Source organism: Tupaia chinensis, unplaced genomic scaffold (assembly GCF_000334495.1).
Source record: "Tupaia chinensis unplaced genomic scaffold, TupChi_1.0 Scaffold139457_1, whole genome shotgun sequence".
Classification (NCBI taxonomy): Eukaryota; Metazoa; Chordata; class Mammalia; order Scandentia; family Tupaiidae; genus Tupaia; species Tupaia belangeri.
In genome coordinates this window covers 453104-475273 of record NW_006199342.1, presented here as the reverse complement: position 1 = coordinate 475273, position 22170 = coordinate 453104, and the positions used below count along the sequence as shown (strand labels likewise).

The 22170-nt window shown below is 38.6% G+C and overlaps 1 protein-coding gene across 1 annotated transcript in view; it reads right to left on the bottom strand.

The window, feature by feature from the left end:
* PHACTR2 (phosphatase and actin regulator 2) overlaps positions 1–22170 on the bottom strand; it is a 193243-nt gene that overhangs the window by 140567 nt on the left and 30506 nt on the right. The window contains exon 2 of the mRNA XM_006161910.3: positions 4913–5080. Coding sequence (XP_006161972.1) covers positions 4913–5080 — 168 coding nt within the window. The remainder of the gene's footprint in view (positions 1–4912; positions 5081–22170) is intronic.

Here is a 22170-nt window from a genome sequence, read left to right as displayed (position 1 = left end):
GTTAAACTGAAGAGAGCTGAGGAATTTGAAATCTTTCAGGAAAACAATGTGGGTCAATAATACTTTATGGTCAAGAAGTGATGGGACCAAAGTTCTACCTGAGGAATGTTCCCTCATGGCAATATCCAGGATAATCTCGAGAAGAAACAGGTGCACTGCTCATCAATTTCCCCCAATCCACATAGCCAGAACTGCCACCATCCACAGCAAGCCTGTGTCTCTCCGCCCACCCAGCTCTCAGGCTATGCCATCTGGCAATAGCAGGTCCAGCACCAAGAAAGCCTGTCCCCCAGATTTCATCCTTTGTATCCCACTTTATACAGTGAGTCTCTGTCCTCAGGCCTTTGGAAAGTTTCTGTCCTAGTAACCAGCTCCCTAAAAAAGCATGGGATCTTGTTTGAGTCTTTCTCACCTCTTTACCAAACACCATTTATCTGCCCATGAATACCACAACTTGGGTAAAGAACAAACAGCCTAGCTACTGAGGCCTGCCTGGATTTTCCAACATCACCCGATGCTCTGTATTAAACATGTATCTGTTAGAACATGTGCCATCTTGCTGTGATGTACCCATTCTCTATTGGCCTGGCTTGAGGCTGGGATTCCAGGCCACCCCATGTGATCCTGAACTCCTCTGTCAGCCTCACCAACTAGGACAAGTTTCCCTTGTAGGCAAGTTTACTGGCAGACCCAGCCTCATTCTCTAGCTTTCTATAGTTAGTCACACATACTAAAGTATGACATAAAGTGTACTACAATAATTAAAACAAGGGGTGATAAGGATGGGGCAGAGGGACTGTGGGGATGGGTTGATATTAAATATCCTAGACTTGGAGGAATTAAATTATAGAATGTAGAAGATGGTGAGAGACAAGGAAGTGTCAAAGAACTCCATGATTCAAAGTCTGGATGTCAACGAAAGCCATATCTACAATAGCAGGGACAGTGGGGGTTGGCTGGAGATCTATTCTGGCTGGAATATATTTGTACAGAGGACTTCTTCACTCCTTCTTTCTTCCCACCCTGTGCTGTTTGCAGCATTTATCAGTATCTCGCCTGTCTGAAATGAGAGCAGAAGCATTCATTCTGGTTTATTTGCTATAGAGTATCAACCTTCCAGAACAGTGCCTGGCATGTAGCTTGTTTTCAATGTAGACTGTATGAATAGATTTTTTTTTTTAATCATCACTAGAGGGTACATGCACTTTCCAGAGTGACAGGAGAGACAGAGCGAAAGAAAGTACCTTCCAGTGGGGCATAGTTATACTGGAATCCCTTCTATTCCAATTTTCCATCTTCTTAAGATTTTTGGGCACATGTGTACACATACTCATGATATTTTTCAAGCTCTTTGGGCCAAGATTTGAACTATGGTCAGTCACATGGGCTCCATCCCCTTTAACTACTAAGTCATGGGTCAGTCCCATTTGAGAGGATTTTAATTCACATGCTGTCCCTTGGTAAGGTTGCCCGGCAGGTACTTTAGTGTGCCTGGGCATCAGGTGGAGCCTGGACAACTTTCAAAGGCATGGGTATTGGAAAAAAGGGTACATTCAAAAAAGGAAATTGATTTGTAGCCAGTATCCCTCAGCAGTTTAGGAGAAGAGAGGAGGCAAGGAGAGAACAGATAAAGCAAATTTTATATATCAAAGAAGAGGCATTTTATAAATCAAGAAGGACTATTTAGCAATGGCATTTGAAATGGACGAAAGTATAGTGTGACACTAAATGGGATGGTGAAGAGGCTTGGTGTGTCCTCAGTAGAGTTCTGGATGCAAAGATATACCAGCGAGGGAAATGGAATAAGAGTATGGGAAGAAGGTAGGAGACTGCAGGTTGTATTTTCAAGATGGTTGTCTTGATGGTGAGAGACCAATGTTCCACTGAGTATTTGTTTGCATTCTTACCTTTGGGGACATACAAGCATATTTAAATATCCAGAGGAAGGAAACTCAGTTACTCCCAAAACAAAGCAAAGCAGAACAAAACAGGAAGAAATAGCTATGAGTGAAGAAGGGCCCTCTTATCTGGAAAATGTAAAGAAGAGGGGGCACTTGAAAAGTAGATGGAAAAGAGAAATCTCATCCTGCCTGAGAACCTGACAGGCAGATATAGACTAGCCTAAATCAGTCAAAGATGAGGGAACTTTGTGCTTTAAAACAAGGCCAAAGAATTGGAAATCAGTCACCAGCCCAGACATCCTAATAGAACAAGATGTAGTTTGGGGTTAGAAGGAGCATCCCACGATACAGTAATCCCCCTGTCCCATCCACGGGGGATATGTTCCAAGACCCACAACGCATGCCCAAAACCGTGGATAGTACCAAACCCTATATATACTATGTTTTTTTCCTACACATACATACCTATGATAGCTTAATTTATAAATTAGACACAGTAAGAAACTAACAATAAGCAATAATAAGATAGACTGTGATTACAATATACTGCAATGAAAGTTACTTCAGTGTGGTCTCTCTCTCTCAAAATACCTTACTATACTCATCTTTAGAAGATAGAACTGAAACCATGGGAGGAGAAACCATAGGAGGAACTGTTGTATAGCTGACTCAAGGACCATCATCAAAATATGTTATTATAGTGGCATTAAAAAATTGGTGCTCCATCCTATGTACTAACCAGTGAAAAATACCTACTATAGAAACCCAGGCTAGGAAAGTGGTGGTGTAACACAGTAAGAGTCACGTCTGTGCAAATTCCATGTCAGAATTTAAGAGGACAAACATAAAGTTACTTTTCTTAGAAGAAATTCACCTCCTTTCATACCCCACAATATTAAGGGTCAGCCTAAGGTATACTTTGTAGATTGCCAGACTTCATGTGGCCTTGACCATATACAAACAGCTCAATTTCAGTGTTTAAGATAACTTTATAAAGAAAGATATTTAACACGTTTTTCAGGTCTTAGATGGAATTTGGTAGATTCACAAATAATTTCTTCCAGCTAAACATACATAAGATCCTGTGTGAATTTGAAAAGAAACAATATAAAACGACAGGCTATCTTCAATCTCAGGAAATACTGGATAATAAAATATCACTTAGTGCTATTTAAAATGACATTTCTTAAATGTTCAGGGTTAGTGGAAATGTGTTATTGCTAAAATAATTTTTAAAAGGTGACCAGGAAAGAGGAAAGGGAAGTCCATTGCACATGTCTTCTCTACTTCAATGAGAGAGAAGTTAATAGCCCAGATTCAGTAAAGTGCAAGAGACAATGGAAGAGATTTCCATCCTCTTCTCATTTTCTTCTTCATGCTACTGTCCAGAACCCTACTCTCACCTTGGGTAGCCACGGCAATTTGAAAAGCCAGATCTCTGAAGTTTAGGGAACTATGAGAAATCTCTTAAAGGCTAACATGGTTTCATCCACAACTGAAGAACAAGGGAGAACAAGCTGCCCAGCCAGGGATTTGAATGAGTCAATGGTCTCCTTGAAAACCAACAGAATCTGGAATTGAAGTACCTTAGAATTTAACTTATTCAATTCCCTGATTTTGTAGATGAGAAAACCAAAGCTCAGAAGCTGATCTAATTTGCTCAAAGTTGCCTGCCATCTTGGTGACAAGGACACCACCCACGTGTCTTCACCCAGGACAACACACCATCTACTATTTTCCACTGCCTCCTGATCCAGGAAGCCACCCAGGCACTGAAACGAATCCAGCAGCCAAGCGGTCATTATTTTCCCCTAAGCCCAGTCTTTCTTCTTTTTCTCCTTATTATGGAAAATTTCCAATATCTACAAAGAGAGAGATGAGAATAACAAACCCCATGTAGTCACTGCCCAACTTAACTTAAATAATTGTCGACTCAGGGCCAGTCTTTCAGCTATAGTCTTACCCACCTCTCCCCTCCTGCAGATGATTTTGAAACAAATCTCAGACAACTTATCACCATTTATTGTTAAGTATTAAATACTCAAAGAAAGTATACAGCTGCAAAGACATCAGAGACAATATTCTCCCTATTCCTCATCCTTGTGCTGTATGTAATATTTTCTCTTATATATCATAGCTCTAGAACTAAAGGCCAGCTCTTATCTTAGCACAGACTATAAGACATGCTGTGACCCTGTACATCCACTGACAATATGAGACAGTGGCACAGTGAGGGATTTTAATGAAGGGATTGTTCTGGACAGTAAGCATGGAGAAAGCTGAAGTCACTCAGGAGAGAATGCCTTTATAACTCAAATAAAGTACCACTGGCACTGGTACTTATGTAAATCAGGCTTACAACTGGCCTGAGCTTTAAAGCCCATTTTTTCCATGAGTCCTTATATAAAGCACTGAGCAATGTACATCTTAAGGTTTAGCCAATTCCCAAATTAAAATAATAATCAAAAAAATTTCACACCAAAAGGGGTGTAGCTCTCCTAGGACAGAGATAATTTTTTATCCTAAGGACATGACAGAAATTTAAAATTAAACAAGAAATATGCCAACACTTCTCTCTCATACAGCCATTTAAATTTTTCCCACAGAACAAATGTATCACAAAAGACATTTTTAAGTTTTAATTAACAAATAAGACCGTAGTACTAGAACTGCTAGATAAATATAAAAAAAGTGTTTGTAAAAATGGGTATTTGCCACTACTGTGTTCATGAATAAAATTTCCATTTCTAATTTTCATCACAAATCAGTTTTTCATACGCATTTACAAATACATCCTTAAAAATAAGAATACATGTAACAAGCCAAAGTCAGCAAAAAAAGAAAGCAAATCAAAACACTTGTGTTGCTTCACCCTTAAATGAAATAATTTCATTTTGCATATATATTGTTTTCTGGGAAAAAATAAAGACAAAAAACAACCCTATAAAACATAATATTCTGCCTTCTGAAAAGTTTAACAAGCTCTCCTAATGAAGTGATCATACTCATACCTGCTGAGGTTTCTCTAAATTTGTCACTGGTCTTCTTTTTCCTCCATTTCCAAGGCTTAAAGATTTTACCGATGGTGGATAATTTTCCTTTTCTCTTGAAGGGAGGTGTTTGGGACCCTGCTGTGGGGCCATCTGAGTTTGCTATAGATGCTTTGTCCAGTCCATCAACTGTATAAATAAAAATGTCAGAAAAAGGCTATATTAAAAGTCTGAAACAATGTCATCTATTTCTTTGAGGCTATGAAAAGTAAGCAAACCCACTCTAACTGGAATCGCATGTACAGTCTATTTTGTCCCATTTCTCAGCTGGTAGATTCCCCTGATATCAATCAGTAAATTAATCAATGGTAAATTACAGTCCCCTTTGGTAATCATTTTGGAGAAATAGAAACAGAAGGAAGAGACTTACATAATAGGTAAGGCCAGACTAATAAGGGTCTATGAAACACAGCTGATTCCATCTGCAACCATTACTTCTATTAACTGTATGGGAATAGTATTCTAAATATTCCTGGAATAGGATGTTCCTCCAGAGACTACTTAGACATTCTCAATAATGAATATTACAGTTATGAAGAAGTTAAAACCATAAATTTGGTGCTAGGAAGCTAAATCCTATTTTTATAATAATACTCCTGTATTTTGCTTCTATTATGAAAGTTTTCAGTTTCAAATAAACTGATAGTTATCTCTAACACAAGAAATATGTGGAACATGTCAATATTAAGTATAGTAAGACAAATATCTTTCTATATCTTTATCATTTTATCAGTCAGAAGAAAAGCACAAAATCTTAAATTGCTCTGTACTGTGTTCCAAGCAGAAGTGAGATAGGAATACCTTATATTGTCTAACTATCAAATTTTTTTCAGATTTTTGCCATAAAGCACATACGTTTGCTGGAGAGGAGAGAGCCAGAGAGAGCCAGAGAGGGGGAAAGTGAGAAATCATTTCCCAGGGGTGACAGCTATGATACAATCCCTTCTTCTCCATTCCCTCTTTGGATTTTGGGCACGCATGCATATGTACCAACATAAATTCTCAAATCACCAGGTCTGAAACTCGAACTGTAATTGGCCATGTAGGAATCCAGATACCTTAACCACCCCGCCACCTTCTGGACTCTTCCCCCCACTATAAATTTTTTTTAATTAAAAAATTATTTAATTTATTATTATTATTACTTTTTAATTTGATCAGAGAGAGACTGAGAGAGAGGGAAAGTGAGAAAGCAAGCTTCCAGGTCTGGAACTAACTGAGGTTAGCCATGTGGGAATCCAGTGCTTTAACCACACACCAGCTGCTACACTCCCCCTCCACAATGATCAAATTTTAATGATAGAGAACTGGAAGCAACCAAGAATGGATAAATTAAAGGATTATTCAATAAGCAAGCACTCAACAATTGGAGGGGGGAAAAAAGAACCCCTCAGTGGGTCAGTGGTTCTTTTTTTCCCACTCCAATTGTTGATCCATAAGACAACATGAATATATCTCAAAGACACTATGGCAAAAATGTCACACAGAAAAGAGTAGGTACTGTGTGTCCATTTACATCAAGTTCTACAACAGGCAAAATAAATCTAAGGTCAAAGAAGAAAGAGAGGGAAAAAACCAGAGAAAGAGAAAAAAGAGAGAGGGAGAGAAGGAGGAAGGAAGAAGAAAAGAAAGAAAAAAGGGGAAAAAAAGAAAGGAAAGGGAAAAAATCCAAAACAGTGTTTTCCTCTTAGAGATACAGAAATGTAAAAATAATTATCAAAGGGGCCGCTGGATGGCATAGTAGTTATATTGCTGGATTCCCACGTGGCCAACTGCAGTTCAAGTCCTGGACCCGGTGGCTTGAAAATCATGCCAGGTGTGTGTGGACGCATACCCAGTATCCCAGGAGGAAAATGGAGAAGGAATTGCAGTATGGCCATCCCCCTAGGGGGTGATTTCTCACTTTCTTTCTCAACTGTCTCTCTCTACAGCAAACACATGTGACCTATGGCAAAAACCTCTAAAAAATGAACACCAACTTGAGAAACATAAGTATCATAAATTAATTAGATAAGTCTAATAATAGGCATGGAAAAATACTTGGGGGGAGTGAAAAAAGGTCCATCCAAAATGATAAGTGGATAGATGGAATGTACAAATGGATAAATGTGCAATAAAGTAAAAAGTAGTAAAACATTAAGTGTGGAATCTAGGTGAAAGACAGGTGCGGAGTACAATTCTTCCTTCTCTGTATTTTTTAAAACGTTTACAACAAAATAGTGGCAATGATATGAAAGCAAAAACTGAATAGCAAGAACTTCCAGGAAGATGGAGTAGAGTTACTTTTTCCTATTCCTCTTGCTAAATAGTATGGCCATCCCACACACACACACACACACAAAAAAAAAAAAAAAAAAAAAAAAACAAAACCTAGATGTCATGCATAAAACAAATGTAAGAAGACTCTATGAGGTGAAGAGAAGGCAGACCAGCCTGGGACCTCAAAACTCAAAAAACAACACGGTGGTGAGGTTCTTGGTTTTCTTTTCATCTCTTGTGCCTCAGATTTGTAACTGAAGAAGTTCACAACCTGGAAACACCATTGGGCACAGAAGTCAGCCACCCAGAAACACCAATGGGTACAGACCAAAAAAAGCCTCAACAAAAACCTGAGATCTAGCTCTAACTCAGAGTCCTAAGATCTCCTGCCAGAGCAGTATCATAGGTCAGCCAGACTGTCATGCCTGCCAGCTGGTAATGTAGCAACCCTCCCAGTGTTGGTGGACTTCCACCTCTACCCAGCAATAACTGGGGATCTCTCCCCTCCCCCTAATACTGGGAGTGGTGTCAAATCGCCACCCACTAGGAAGAAAGCTGCACCTACTGTGGTCAGTGGAGACTCTACGGGCATCTGGAAATCTCACTCCTGCCCAGGAGTAACAAGAACAATCCCATCCCCAGAGAACACCTGGGTTTTTACCTTCAGGTGTGGGAGTGACAAGGTGGTACCCACTGCTTCCCTTGCTGGAGGGGTGATAGACAAAGGCAATTAAAACAGATTTCAATAAGATCCTAAGTTTCATAACATAATATAAAAATGTCTGTTTCAACTGAAAAATCACTTGACATATAAGAACCAGGAATATCTTAAATTCAGTGGAAAAGGACAAGAGAAGCCAACAACTAAATGAGTTGACATTGATGAGTTAACCTTCCAAACAAGCGTGGGTAAATTCCATTTCTTCCACTAGGGAGGTCTACTCTAATTTCGGTCTATGCAGGCAGAGACATCCATAGTCTGTGGGTTTCTAGGGTAAACTGGAGATGCAAGTCCAGCACTGATTCTTCTGTGAGTGGTTCCAACTCCAAACCCGACTTTCAAACAGAGCAATAGAGAGAGTGAGAGAGATGGCAGACAGACTGATTTGAAGTTAAGCCAGAGTAAAGAAGTAAAATCTTTATTACTTCAGGTCCACTCCTGTCCTTGACCTTAGGAACAAACCTACATGGTTTTTCTTCTTCATGGAGACTCAACGTTGAACTCTCACATCAGGGGTTAATTTTTAATAACTTAAATGTTGCAGAATATGAAAGGACTGGCTATTACAAACCTAGGAACTAAAATTTCCATGTCAAATTCAGCTCTGTGACTACAGACACATGTCTAGTCAGGATCTTTATCTGCCAACCCACGTCTAGTTTTCTGTCACTCCATAAACATTCTACTTTCCATCTGAACAAATGAAACACTGTCTATTTTTCTCCCCAAGTCAAAAATAAACAAAAGAAAAAATTAAGTAATTCTCTAGATGACAGAAGGTAGCAGGTGGGGAGATGAAACCAGGTAGTTGATGAGTGAAGAAGGAAAGCCTTAATGTTAAATTTATGGCTGCATAGGAAATTAACTGCCATTGTCTTTCTTTGTGCCTTTATAGTTCCAGCTTTATCTTAGTTCTGAAAAGGGGCTGGGCCACTGCCGATAGCCATTAGAAGCACACACACGCACATACACATATGCACATGCTCACATACCCATGCACACAAACCTTTTTCCTGGTAAATAAACCCATTTGTGACTTCTTTAATTGATGGGGCTATTGCAACAAACCACACTTGAAATTAGAAAGAACATGTTGGGACAGTTGGCCAAACTGTCACTGTACTTGTCTAACACCAGGGAAGTGAAGAGGGCTGTTACCTGCTTTTGAGTAGCATGGGCAGAAATTAACTCTCTTTTCTCTAGACATCCAGGATACTGGCAGTCCATTGACTACCATAATATTTCTTTTGGACCAATTTACCATGAAAATTCATTTGCAAGTTTCTATAAACTCTCTCATCGTAAGTCTAGAGAATTTTGCATTTACACACAGATAAGAAAAAAGTGCCAGGCAAATCCCAAATGAAAGCTGAAATGTCCTATTTCTGATGACAACTTTTGAATCCACTTTCATGCTATCAAGAGTAACCCTGTCATTCATCAGAAGTTTCCTTTTCACACTTGAGATTGACATTTTAAAATACTGCATATTTTGAATAAAGATATTAGCTACTTGATTGACATAGCTCAGTCTATCTTCCCACTGAAACAAGTACTTACTTAATAGTTCTTCCCCAGCCACCAATTGGTAAGAATGCAGAGAATACACAGAGATTTTATTTTTCATTAAGAGGGAAATTTATCAATTAAGGAGTTCCTAAGCAAATGAAACCATATATGCCAGAAATAAATGAGGTTAGACAATTATCATAAAAAATAAATTACATGTTCAGGTAGTTTTCCCTTTGAGATCTGAAAACTGAACAATAAGGGTTCTTACAAAAATTAAATCTAATTAATATGAGAATTTATGATATTTTAATAATATTTAGCAGCTATATGATATTTTAAATATATATTTTTTATCCATAAATAATTATTTCAGTCACTGATAAAGTGAGACAAATGGGGCATGGCATTTCACCTCATAAATTTTGCAGTTGAAAGAGCATTTAGAAAAGAACCTTAGTAAAAGAACTCCTGGTATTGACTCTATACAAACCGATAGCCACTCTATGAGAAACACAGATGACAAAGATGGTTTCAACTTCCCTTGGAACAGCAGTTGGCATAATGGCTATGTTGCTGGACTCCCATGTAGTTGACTGCAGTTCGAGTCCCGGACTCAGTGGACTAAACTCACAATGGGTGCGTGTGCGTGTGGGCCCAAGATCCCGAGAAGAGAATGGAGAAGGGATTGCGGCATGGTCATACCCCCTAGGGGGTGATTTCTCTCTTTCTGTCTCTCTGTCTTTGTCTTTGCAGTGAGCTCACGCACCCTGTAGAAAAACCTCCCCAAAACAAAACAAAAACAAAACAAAACGACAAGAAATATCAACTTCCCTCTAATACCATTAAATGGTTTGATAAGACTGCTATACTAAGCATATGCTTTAAAGAAGTAAGAAAACAAGCAGACCAACCTTTATTTTCTTAAAATATGGTTTCTGGGCTATTTTCCATGTGCCTTTGTAATTTATTATGCTTATAAAATATTAAGATTATCACAATATAGATTTATATTATAGTTTTTAATGTTTCTCTTATAATTTTGCCACTTTCCCCATTAAAGGTCACAGAACATACGGCAAAGAAATATTTAGCTCAGTGCTTAGGCAAGATTTAACTTCATTTCCTACATTTTCATGATGTCTCACACCTGAAACAATGACTTAGGATATGTGTTATCATACACAGGGGCACACACACAGTTTCTGGGCACAGAACCAAGTAGATAATAAGGTCAGAGGGATCTGAGTCATCACAGCTGAGACTGGATAATGGTTCTAAAGCAGCAGTCCCCAACCTTCCCAGCACCAGGGACCAGCTTCGATGAAGACAATCTTTCCCCACACGAGGCTAGTGGCAGTGGGAGTGTGGGAAGTGGGACTGTGTCCCAGATGACCCAAGTGCACCACATCCACTATGCACCCCATTCCCACCACTACCACAACACTGCAATATAAATGAAACAATTATACAATAGGATTCATACTCCCATGAGAATCCAATACCATTACTGACATGACAGGAGACAGAGTCCAGATGGCAATGCGAGCAATGTGGAGTGCCTGGAAACACAGAGGAAGCCTTACTCTCTTCCCACTGCCCAACCCCTGTGGAGCATCCCAGCAGATGGGCATTGGTCTATGGCCCCGCCCCCAACACCCCACGGACTAGCACTGGTCCATGGCCCAGGGGTTAGGGATTCCTGTTCTAAAGCATATCCTTTACTTGCATTGTCTAGAGGAGATCTTTACTGCCTCCCTAATCAGAGTTTACACTGGCTTGGGTCAAATCTCTTCCATTTGGGGGATCAGATGAATAGCCAGTAGAAGGGAAGAGAAAATGAACAGAATAATCACAATGCCTGGTAGGGTACAGGTAAAAAATTCCGACACTGCTATGCTCATACATTCACTGGGATCCAACCAGTAAGCACCTCAGACAGATGGTCAAGGTGAATATCATCAGTGATAAATTATATTGACAGTATGTACGCTGGATATAGCATGATGAGAATGACATCGAAACCCACAACGGCCTTGTAACCATAAGAAAAAACATCAGACAAAACCCATTTAAGGGACATTTCCAAAATACCTGGCCAGTATACCTCAAAACTGTCAAGGTCATTAAAAACAAGGAAAGTCTGAGAAACTGTCAGGCCACAGGAAGCTGCGGAGACGTGACGACTAAATGTAATGTGGCATTCTGAATGAATTCTAGGACAAAGAAAGGACATTAGTGAAAAACTAGCAAAAGCCTAAAGAATTATGGAGATAAGTTAATCATATTGTATCAGTAGTTGTTCTTTGGTTGTGACAAATGTATCACACTGATGAAAGACATTCACAATAGGAGAAGCTAATTTGGGAATAAAAGAGGACTCTCTGTACTATCTTCTTTTCTACAAATCCAAAACTATTCTAAGGTAGAGTTTTTATCTTAAAATGTGGCATTAGATAGCATGGAGGGAAATAAAGATTTAGGTTTTTAGGGGTGAGGAAATGGCTCAAAGGGATCTCTGGGAATATAGTGTTTTATCAAAAGTACAAACTACTGTTCAAAGAAGTGCTGGGAAGTCGCCCTTTATTAATATGTTTGATTGCCAGTACTTTATCAATAATAGAACATTTCAGGTCACCAAATTGCCATTTCAATACTTCTGGCACAGTACAGACCCAAATATTGGGTTGTTGAAAAAGTCATGACATATTTTTTCTATGTAAAAATGCTCATGATTTTTCTGATGACCTAATCAGGTAACCATTAATCAACATTGTAAAAGATGAGACCAGTTGCAGCCTGACATTAGAAAGTATCCATCCACAGTTATTGTGTGAGGGATTCCATATTTACCTGGTAACACACACACACACACACACATGCTGGGATTAGTATCCCAGAGTAAACAAATCAAGGATGACTGACCTTTTAAGATAATGTCAAGAAAAATGTTCTCGTTATCAGTGCTGTACTCATCACAGACATATAATACATATTTATAAAAAAAAGACAAATTTATAAAGCCATGTCCTTGAATATATGAGATGGTTAAATGTGAAAGTTGTAAAAAACAACTAGAATACTTTTTTTTAAAAAATTATTTTATTTAAAATTAATTACTTACTTTTTAATTTGACCATAGAGGGACAGAGCAAGTAAGCAAGCAAGAGAGAGAGACGAGAGAGGGAAAGTGAGAAAACAAGCAGCCAGGTTCAGGACTTAAACCGCAGGCAGCCATATAGAAGTCCAGAGCCCTTAACCACCATGAGACTTGATGGCCCCAAGAACTAGAATACTTTTTTTTTTTTTTTTTGGGAGAGGTTTTTGCTGTAGGGCATGTGCACTTGCCAGAAAGACAGAGAGATAGAGAGACAGAAAGCAAGAAATCGCCCCTGGAGGGTATGGCCACGGTAATTCCTTCTGCATTCTCCGCTTGGGATCTTGGGCATGCATGCACACATGTTAAGTCACCAGGTCCAGAACTCAAACTGCGTTCAACTACATGAGAGTCAAGTGACATAGCCATTACACCAAATGCTGGTCCCAGAATTAGAATACTTTTAAACTTTCTACCTATGAATGTATACTGTCACTTAAAAATCTGAAAATAATAGGATTTTAGATTTAGAAAAGATCTTAGCTGGCACAGAAGAAAATCGCTATTCATTTGATGATAATTCCTTTAAAAAAATTAATTGGTATTAAGGTTGTAATCATGGATAAATTTTTTGAATTAAAATTTTTAATTTATTTTATTATTATTTTATTCATATTTATTTTCATTATTTATTTATTTATTGTACATTACGGTACATCAATATAGCATACAAAATGAGATTTTCCATCCAGTTTACATTGTATATTGGCTCAATCAAGGGTATTATCATACATGTCATCATCAACAAATAGCTTCCTATTTCTTGTCATTAATCTCTCTTCTATTGAATTTGCGGTGTTACTGTGGTCTGATCGTTCCATTTTAACTCTGAAAGTTAACATTCAACTCCATACTTGTCCCTACCATTAAGTTGGACATTCTCTTGGTTGTTTCTTGTACTCTTATTTCTGTGTGTTCACCTTATTTTTCTGGTGTAGCACTCCCTTCAGCACTTCTTGGAGAGCTGGTCTGGTGTTGATAAATTCTTTCAGGTTTTGTTTATCTGAGAATGTTTTTGTCATTTTTTCCCCTATGAAAGATAATCTTGCTGAATATAGTATTCCTGGTTGAAATTGTTTTTCACTTAACACTTTGAATATATTTTTTCCATTCTTTCTTTGCTTGCATTGTTTCCAATGAGAGGTCCGACATTAGACTTATGGGATATCCTTTGAAAGTAATTTGACATTTCTCTTGCCAATTTTAGTATCTTCTCTCTGTCTGTGGTTTATTTAGGCCAATCTGGCTATGATGTGCCTTGGGGAAGACCTTCTTGGGTTCATTCTCTGTAGGGTCCTTCGTATTTCTTGGGTCTGGATATTTGAGTCTCTCTCTAGGTTTGGAAAGTTTTCTTCAAGGATTTAATGGAACAGATTATCAATGCCCTTATTAGTTTCTTCACCTTCTGAGATACTGATGATCCGGATATTTGGGTGTTTAATGGTATTTAGTATCACTCGTATGTTATTCTCATTTTTTGGTGTTATTTTCTCAGTCTTTTTGGTGAATTTTCCTAGGTCAGAGGTTCTATCTTCTACATGTGAGAGTCGATCTTCTGCATGATCTAGTCTGCTTTTGATATTTTCAAGGGAAGTTTTGATTCCCTGTATTACAGCCTTCATCTCTAATAATTTCACTTGATTCTTTTTTATGATGTGTATCTCCTCTTTCAGATTGTGCAAGAACTTCTTCACCTCCTGGAACTCAATGTTTCTTTTCTCCTCCATCTTCTGAAGTTCGTTGTCTCTCTTTCCTTAAATCTGTTAGCTTTGTCACTATGAATATTTTAAATTCTTTATCTGACATTTCCATGAGTTCTCTTGCATTCTTTGTGGAGGAAGAGGAGTTATTCTTTTTCATTAGAGGAGAGATAACTCCTTGGTTTCTCGTATTTCTTGTGTCTCTGCAGTGGTTTCTGGTTATCTGACGGATTATACATTTTTTCTTATTTTTTGGAGTTAAATCTGAGCAATCAGAGGAATGCAGAAGGAGGTGACTTGCAGTCTGTAAACAATACCGTTTTTCTCCCTTACACAGTTGATTCAATGAAAACTGAGGATTAATCTGACCCTAAAAGCATTCAGATATTTAGCTACTGAGCACCTAGACCTGTCTAGAAAATCAGTGTGTGGGGGCTGAGCAGAAAAGTGAGAAAGATAAAAGAAAAGGAAAAGTAATAATAATAATAATAATAATAATAATAAAAGACAAGGGAAAAAAAGACAAAAACAATAAGAAAAAGAAAATAATTTCTTTTTCTTTTTTGCCAAAAAAATTAATAGGGCCACTCAGAACTCACATATAGATGGCTGCTGATTGTCCTATCCTATGGGGGTAGGAGGAAAAGTAAGAATTGGAAAGACAAAAGAGCAGCAGATAGCTAAGTTTAAAAATTTTTAAAAATTAAAAATACATAGAGAGAGATGGAAAGAGACAGAATAAGTAGGGTGCTCTAAGCGGCTCCTGGCTAAACCTGGGAAGCAGAAGGGTGAAATCTGGGCAGAGGGTCTGCAGTGGTCATAATCCCTGAGTGGGGGTGCTCAGAACTCAAATATAGATGGCTGCTGATTGGCTTATCCTGGCTCCTGGCTAGACCTGGGGAGAAGGAGGGTGAAGTCTGGGCAGAGGGTCTTTGGTGGTCAAAATCCTAATTAAAATTTTTAAAAAGCTTTTATTTATTTATTTATTTTCTCCATAGCAAGATAAAAACACAGAGAGCAAGAAAGAAAAAGTACTCCCAGTTGGGTCTTGATACCACAATCTACCTTGAGCCTCAGCCAGCCCCAAGTCATGGGCACACGCATGCCATGCCTCCTCAGGGAGGTGTCCAGATGCAAACTTAGACCCTTCTCACATTGGTCAGCCTGAAAGAACATTGTGTTTTACCACTGCATTATCTTCTGACCCCTAAAACATTATTTACCATCATCATTTTAAGTCTCTAAAAGTAAGGGAACAAAATGTAAAAAAGGAAATTAAATTATATGAAAAGAAAAAGACTAGAACATGAAAACATTACTATAATAGGATATAATGAAGAAATTTCAGCCCCCTGAAAGAAAATTGCTCTTATAACTTACTATTCATACTTAGCTCTCAATGTGCCAATTTCCATTCCTCCTTTCTTGAAAGAAACTATAAAATTATTTAAAGGGATTTGGATTAAGATTAGTATTTCCCTCTGTCATTGAAACCAAAACTGTGGTGCATTTAAAAAGGAAATGAGGGGGACCAGCAGATAGTGTAATGTTGCTGGACTCCCTTGTAGTCAACCATGGTTCAAGTCCCAGACCTGGTAGCTTAAACTCACGCTGGGCACGTGTGCATGCATGCCCAAAAAGAGAATGGAGAAGGGATTGTGGTGTGGTCATCCTCCCTGGGGGGTGATTTCTTGCTTTCTGTTTCTCTATCCCTCTCTGTCTTTCTGGTGAGCACACGCACCCTATAGCAAAAAGACAAAACAAAACAAAACTCTCCAAAAAAATAAAATAAAAAAGGAAATGAGATATAACACATACAAATAATACATTTTGTACATGCTATCACCATCTAGGCCAGGATACCTTCGTATATAGGGTCATCAGAAAAGTCATGACATGTTTTTCTATACAAAAATGCATCACAACTTTTCTGACAACTCAGTAGATAATTTCCAGGCCCCAAAAAGCTGCCTTGTGCTTCTTCCCAATTAATACTTACCCTCTCCCCTGCAATCTCCCAGATAACCACTGTCTTGACTGACATTACCACTGATCTGTTTTGCCTATTCTTGAACTTGAACAGAATCATATAACACACTCTCCTGTGTCTTTCTTTCACTGGATATCTGTGAGAGACTTACCTATGGAGCTTATTTTTAGTACATGAGTATTTCAAAGCAAGGGTACCTAGTTACCAAATCAAAACATGCTATCTTAACAGATGATACAGCACTTGAAGTAGTGAGCTTCAGGTATACCTCTTCTTTTAAGAAAAAAATATTACTGCTTTCTTTATCTGGTAAATGTCAATAATATTTCCCTTTCCTGACTAGTTTCTGGAAAAGTAATCTACCTTTCCACAATCTTTTGAAGTTGCCCTGAAGCAGTGCTAAATTAGAAGATCACCTAATCAAGATTAAAAGTGGAGAAGAAGTTAATTTTCTGCAAAAAAAAAAAAAAGAGGTTGGTCAATATAAATATACTTACTCTGTATTTTAGAGCACCCAGCATTTCTGAGCAATGTAATTTACAAGAGCATTGAATACAATGTTTTCCATTATGTGAACACAGTCATGTTTAACCCAGAAGTTCCACACATTATCCTTTATATATTAAACCCTTATAAATGAGGAAATTGAGATCCAGAAAGGCTATGTGGCTTTCCAAATATATAGTTAACTAGTAGCAGAGACAAGAGTCTAGGTCACCTGATCCCTAATTAGAGTCATTTCCCACTCTGCCAGGCTGTCTTTACTGGAATATGACAGCTAAATTCACAAAGAAGGGGCAGCACCTCCTAGTAGCTCTAGAACAACAGTAAGGCTCTTCGTGAAACAAAAAGCAAAGAAGACATCGCACAACCCTGATTCCTAATTAGAGTCATTTCCCACTCTGCCAGGCTGTCTTTACTGGAATATGACAGCTAAATTCACAAAGAAGGGGCAGCACCTCCTAGTAGCTCTAAAACAACAGTAAGACTCTTCGTGAAACAAAAAGCAAAGAAGACATTGCACAATCAGGATAGACAATAAATCTAGGTCATTGTTCTGGGTTTTGATCACCTAGTCAGGATGATCAACTATAAGCCTAGAAGAGGGCTAGATTCTAGACACAACTCTGCTACTTAGCAAGCCTGTGACCTTGGGCAAAGACCCCAATTTTTCATTGTTGAATCTAGGAGACCAGGTTAAATGACCTCTAGGTTCTTTTCCAACGTCAAAAACTCTGTGATTCTTCATATTGCTTTGTGCTGAGTATATCAGACTATGGGTCATGTGGAGACCTGTCTAAGAGCTTTATAAATTCTGCCTCATTTATGAATACTGCCTTACAAATGGTCATCACAACCATGTGAATAGGCACAATTAATGTCTTCCCATTTTATAGGTGAGGGAAGCCCAGACTGACTGTGCGACTTGTCCAAGGTCATGTGACAAGTGGGATTTAAACTCAGGTAATTTGCCTCCAGAGAGCCTATTGTACAAAGGAAGGTAGTGGGTAGGAGTAGACTTCCATTTTAAGAGGGGACAAGACATAAATCCGAATGAATAATAACTGATTTCTACCTCCAACCACTTGCTAGGACTAATCCGAAGACTCAGGCCAGGTGACAGTTTGCTCTCTGAAACAATGCCCAGTGCCATCACAGCTGATTTCATGCTGGCTGCAGGCAGAATGTACTCTTCGCTTCATGCCAACTAAAGACCTCGGTACAGAATCTTATTTACCATAATATTAATTTTAGAAGTTTGATATAATCAATTTTAAAACTTGTTTTCCTACCAGAGACAACCATTATTTTTAAACTCCCAAGGGGAGAAAGCTACTAAAGACTTCCATCTGCCTGCAAGCACTGACAGAATTCCAGAGTTTAAACTTGCGGCCAACAGGCCTGCAGAAAGAGTATGTTTGTGCAGCTGTGGGACATCCTGATTCACTGACATGAACAACATCCCCTGGACTTGCTGCAGGACATTCAACAGATTAAATCGAGCTGCTCAGATTTGGGATTTAAAGAAATTCTCATTGAGTAGGAAAAAGGTCACTCTGCAAATGGCAATTCAATTTCAGTGTAAATAAGATCATTTTAAATGTTGAATCTCACCATTATCACGATAAGCAGAAGGTTTTCTCTAGGAGTGGATATAACGCGACCACTTAGAAAGAGCAAGAGAAATGAAACACAAGACAGGAGCCAAACGACTTCCTACCATGCTCCCTGTAGAATCCAGTCAATTCCCATAACTTAGAGCCTTGGGTGGGAAGAGTTCTGTGTGGGCATGCGCTGTGTCTGTGAAAAGGAAAAAAAAGTGCATATATTCCCCGCGGACAACCTACTAAGTGCCTGAGACTTTTACCTTTCCCACGTTAGTGTAACCAACTCCCTGTTTATGCTGAGCATGCACGTGATAATGAAACTTCAGTGGAGGAACTGGCAGACCTTATATATAAATTATAAAGTAAAATTCAATGAATGATCATAACTTTCAAATAAGTGGCCAAAGTGTAGCTCTGACGAGATTATGAAGTTTGCTGTACAGGATGAATGTGACATAAATATTATAAAGAACACACATCAAATCTGGACCAATATCTGTAAGTCAAAAGGCTGGTGTCTAAATAAGAGTCCTGAGAATGTACGAAAATGTGGCTAACCCCATTCTTACGTCCAACAGCCTCCTGGCAGTCACACCAAGTCCCAAAGCTGGTATCTGTGAGGAGAATGACCACACATAGCATTCTAAGCCATCTCAAGGCAGAAATGAAACCCACAAGCATATACGACAAAAAGCAGGATGCTGGGAAATACAATTTATGAGAGAAGAATTTATGTGAATTAATCATATGGAGTCTCCAAGGTACCGAGATTTATATTCTTGTAGTGCAGGTAACAACGCAGGCATGTGAATTTGGAAAGGAACAGCGAAAACAGACTAGAAATGACAAATGGATCCGAGGGACATGGAGAACATGGAGGAAGAAGAGACAAACTGGAGGATTTACTGGAGAAGTCCCAGAAGGGTGTGGTGGCATGTCAAAAGGAGAGAGGATTTAGAGGAAAGACCTTGAACTTGTGTTCAGACACCATGAACTTCAGGTGTTGGCAGGACATTCAGGGGAAGAGGTCCAACAGTCAGAAATGCATTACTTGGCACACAAGCCACAAGTTGGAGTTAAGGTTATTTGGTGGAGTCTTCCAAACAAAAGCAGCTGTTGAGGGCCAGGGGTAAACTAGAGAATAATTATATTTCAGTGCAAGTGGGCTTTGAGCAATAGAAACCTTGAACTTTTTTGGCATTGAGAATGATCAAGTAAAAGAAAACGTTTTGTTTGCTGTTTGTTTAAGTTCACCAAGTGTGAAGGACACTCGAGCACGTTTATGGGCTCAAGAAGCCCTCAGAGGTGGAGAGGTTGAAGATGAAGGAGAGAAAGGTTGAAGTGGTCTTTGTACCCTTGTCAAAAATCATTTGACCATCTGTGTGAGGATATTGGCTCTCTATTATATTCCATCGATCTCTATGTCTGTCTTTGGGCCAGTGCCACACTATTTTGATTACTATAGGTTTATAAAAAGTGTTGAAATCAGGAAGCGTGATGTCCAATCAGTGACATGGGGACTGCATGGAAAAGAATTCCCTCAGGTCACAGCGAGGCTTGGGGTGGAGGAGAATCTGAACCTCGTTTGGTGAATCTGAGAAAGATATCAAGAAGTCAGATGATGGGGAAAATAAATGTGAGAGAATACCCAGCAAGATGGCATATGCGCAGAGTCATCAAAAAATTTATAGGAAATGGAAAATACAAGGACCGTATTTGTGACTAATTGTATAACAGGTTATTCTAGTTTCTGTTCTGTGGAAAGTGTAAAGCATTCCAACAAAGGGTTTTAATGTAGATTTTCTTTTTTGCACCCATGCTGCTGACTGCTAAATGTAATAGTCTGATCATGAGGCTGAATACATGTGTCTTAAAAAAAAGTCTATAGGAAATGCATATTATGAAAAAACTACGCATGGATTTCAATGTGTATTTTGCAGCAAAATACGCTTTTAGTTTAAAACCATTTTCCATGAACTTTTTGAAGTTCCCACATGCTACAAAGGAGGATGTGCATAATACCCAAAACAAAAAGCGGTGGGAAATCAGGTAGGGGAGCTAATCAAATGTCAATGCCCCCTGTGGTGTGAGGGGCAAAGGACAAAAGAGCCTCCATTAAGGACAGGTGCTGAGGAGAGCCAGGTTTCAGACAAACCAAGGAAAGAGATGGAGGAGACACCCACAAAAAGATGAAGTAGAAAAATGAGCTTCCTATGGAATGAAGGCATCATTCACTAATAATTTACTGAGCAATTATTGTGGAGAAAGGGCTATAATGGTGAGCTAAAATAAGCTAGATTATTGCCATTAGAAGGCTTACACTCTATGAGGGAGACTGACATTAGTTAAGCAGCCATCCACCCAAATATAGACCTACTGTGTGTGCTAGAGCAGGGTTGTGAGTGACACCAGTGGCTCACATGGTGGCAATTGAGCATTAGTTCTTACTACGGGTCTCACATACGATGGCCTCCAAATGGTGAGTTAAAATTCAGAGTAACATCCTGAAAGTCATAAGGAATCTCAAGGAGCCCTGGATAGCCAACACACTCCTGAAAAAGAAGCAAGCTGGAAGACTCACGCATACTGATTTCAACACTTTTTATAAAACTATAGTAATCAAAATAGTGTGGCACTGGCCCAAAGACAGACATAGAGATCGATGGAATATAATAGAGAGCCAATATCCTCACACAGATGGTCAAATGATTTTTGACAAGGGTACAAAGACCACTCAATGGGGGAAAGAATAGTCTTTTCTACAAATGGTGCTGGAAAAACTGTTAATCCACATACAAAAAAAGTTGGACTCTCACCTTACGCCATATATGAAAAAAATTTGAAATGATCCATGACCTAAATGTAAAACCCAAAGCTATAAAACTATTAGAAACTATTAGGAAACAAGAGGTCTCATGACATTTCATTGGCAGTGTTTCCTGGACATAAGACCAAATACATAAGCAATAAAGAAAAAAAATAGGCAATCTGGACTTCATGAAATTTTAAAAAATGTTATATCAAAAGACAATATCAATAAGGCAAAAGGAGGGCTGGAAGGTGGCATGGTGGTTAAAGGTGCTGGACTCCCACATGCCCAACCACGATTTGAGTCCTCGACCTGGTGGCTCACTTTCTCTTCTGTCACTCTCTGATCAAATTGAAATAAATAAATAAATACAATAAATAAGGTTAAATAAAATAATTCTTAAAAAAAAAAGGAAAAAGGTAAAAGGCAGCCCATAAAATGGGAGAAAATACTTGCACATCATATATCTGGTAGGGGATCAATATCCAGAATATAGAGAGAATTCCTAAAATTCAACGGCAACAACAAAAGCACAACCTGATTCAAAAAAGGGCAAAGCACTCGAACAGCATTTCTCTAAAGAACACTTAGAAATGGCCTATACGAATATGAAAAGATGTCCAACGTTGCTAATCATCAGAAAAATCCAAATTAAAACCAAAATGAGATATTACTTCATACCTATTAGAATGGATTTATCAAAAAAGATAAGTGTTAGTGAGACTATGGAGAAAAAGTCACACTAATATCCTATTGGTGGGAATGTAAACTGGTACAGCCATTATGGAAAACAATATGAAGATTCCTCAACAAAATAAAAATAAAACTACTAGAAAACCCAGTAAACCAATTTCACACACACACACACACACACACACACACACACAAAGGAAATTAAGTATCTTTAACATATATCTGTGCTCCATGTTCGCTGTGGCATTAGTCACAATAATGCTAAGTGTCCAC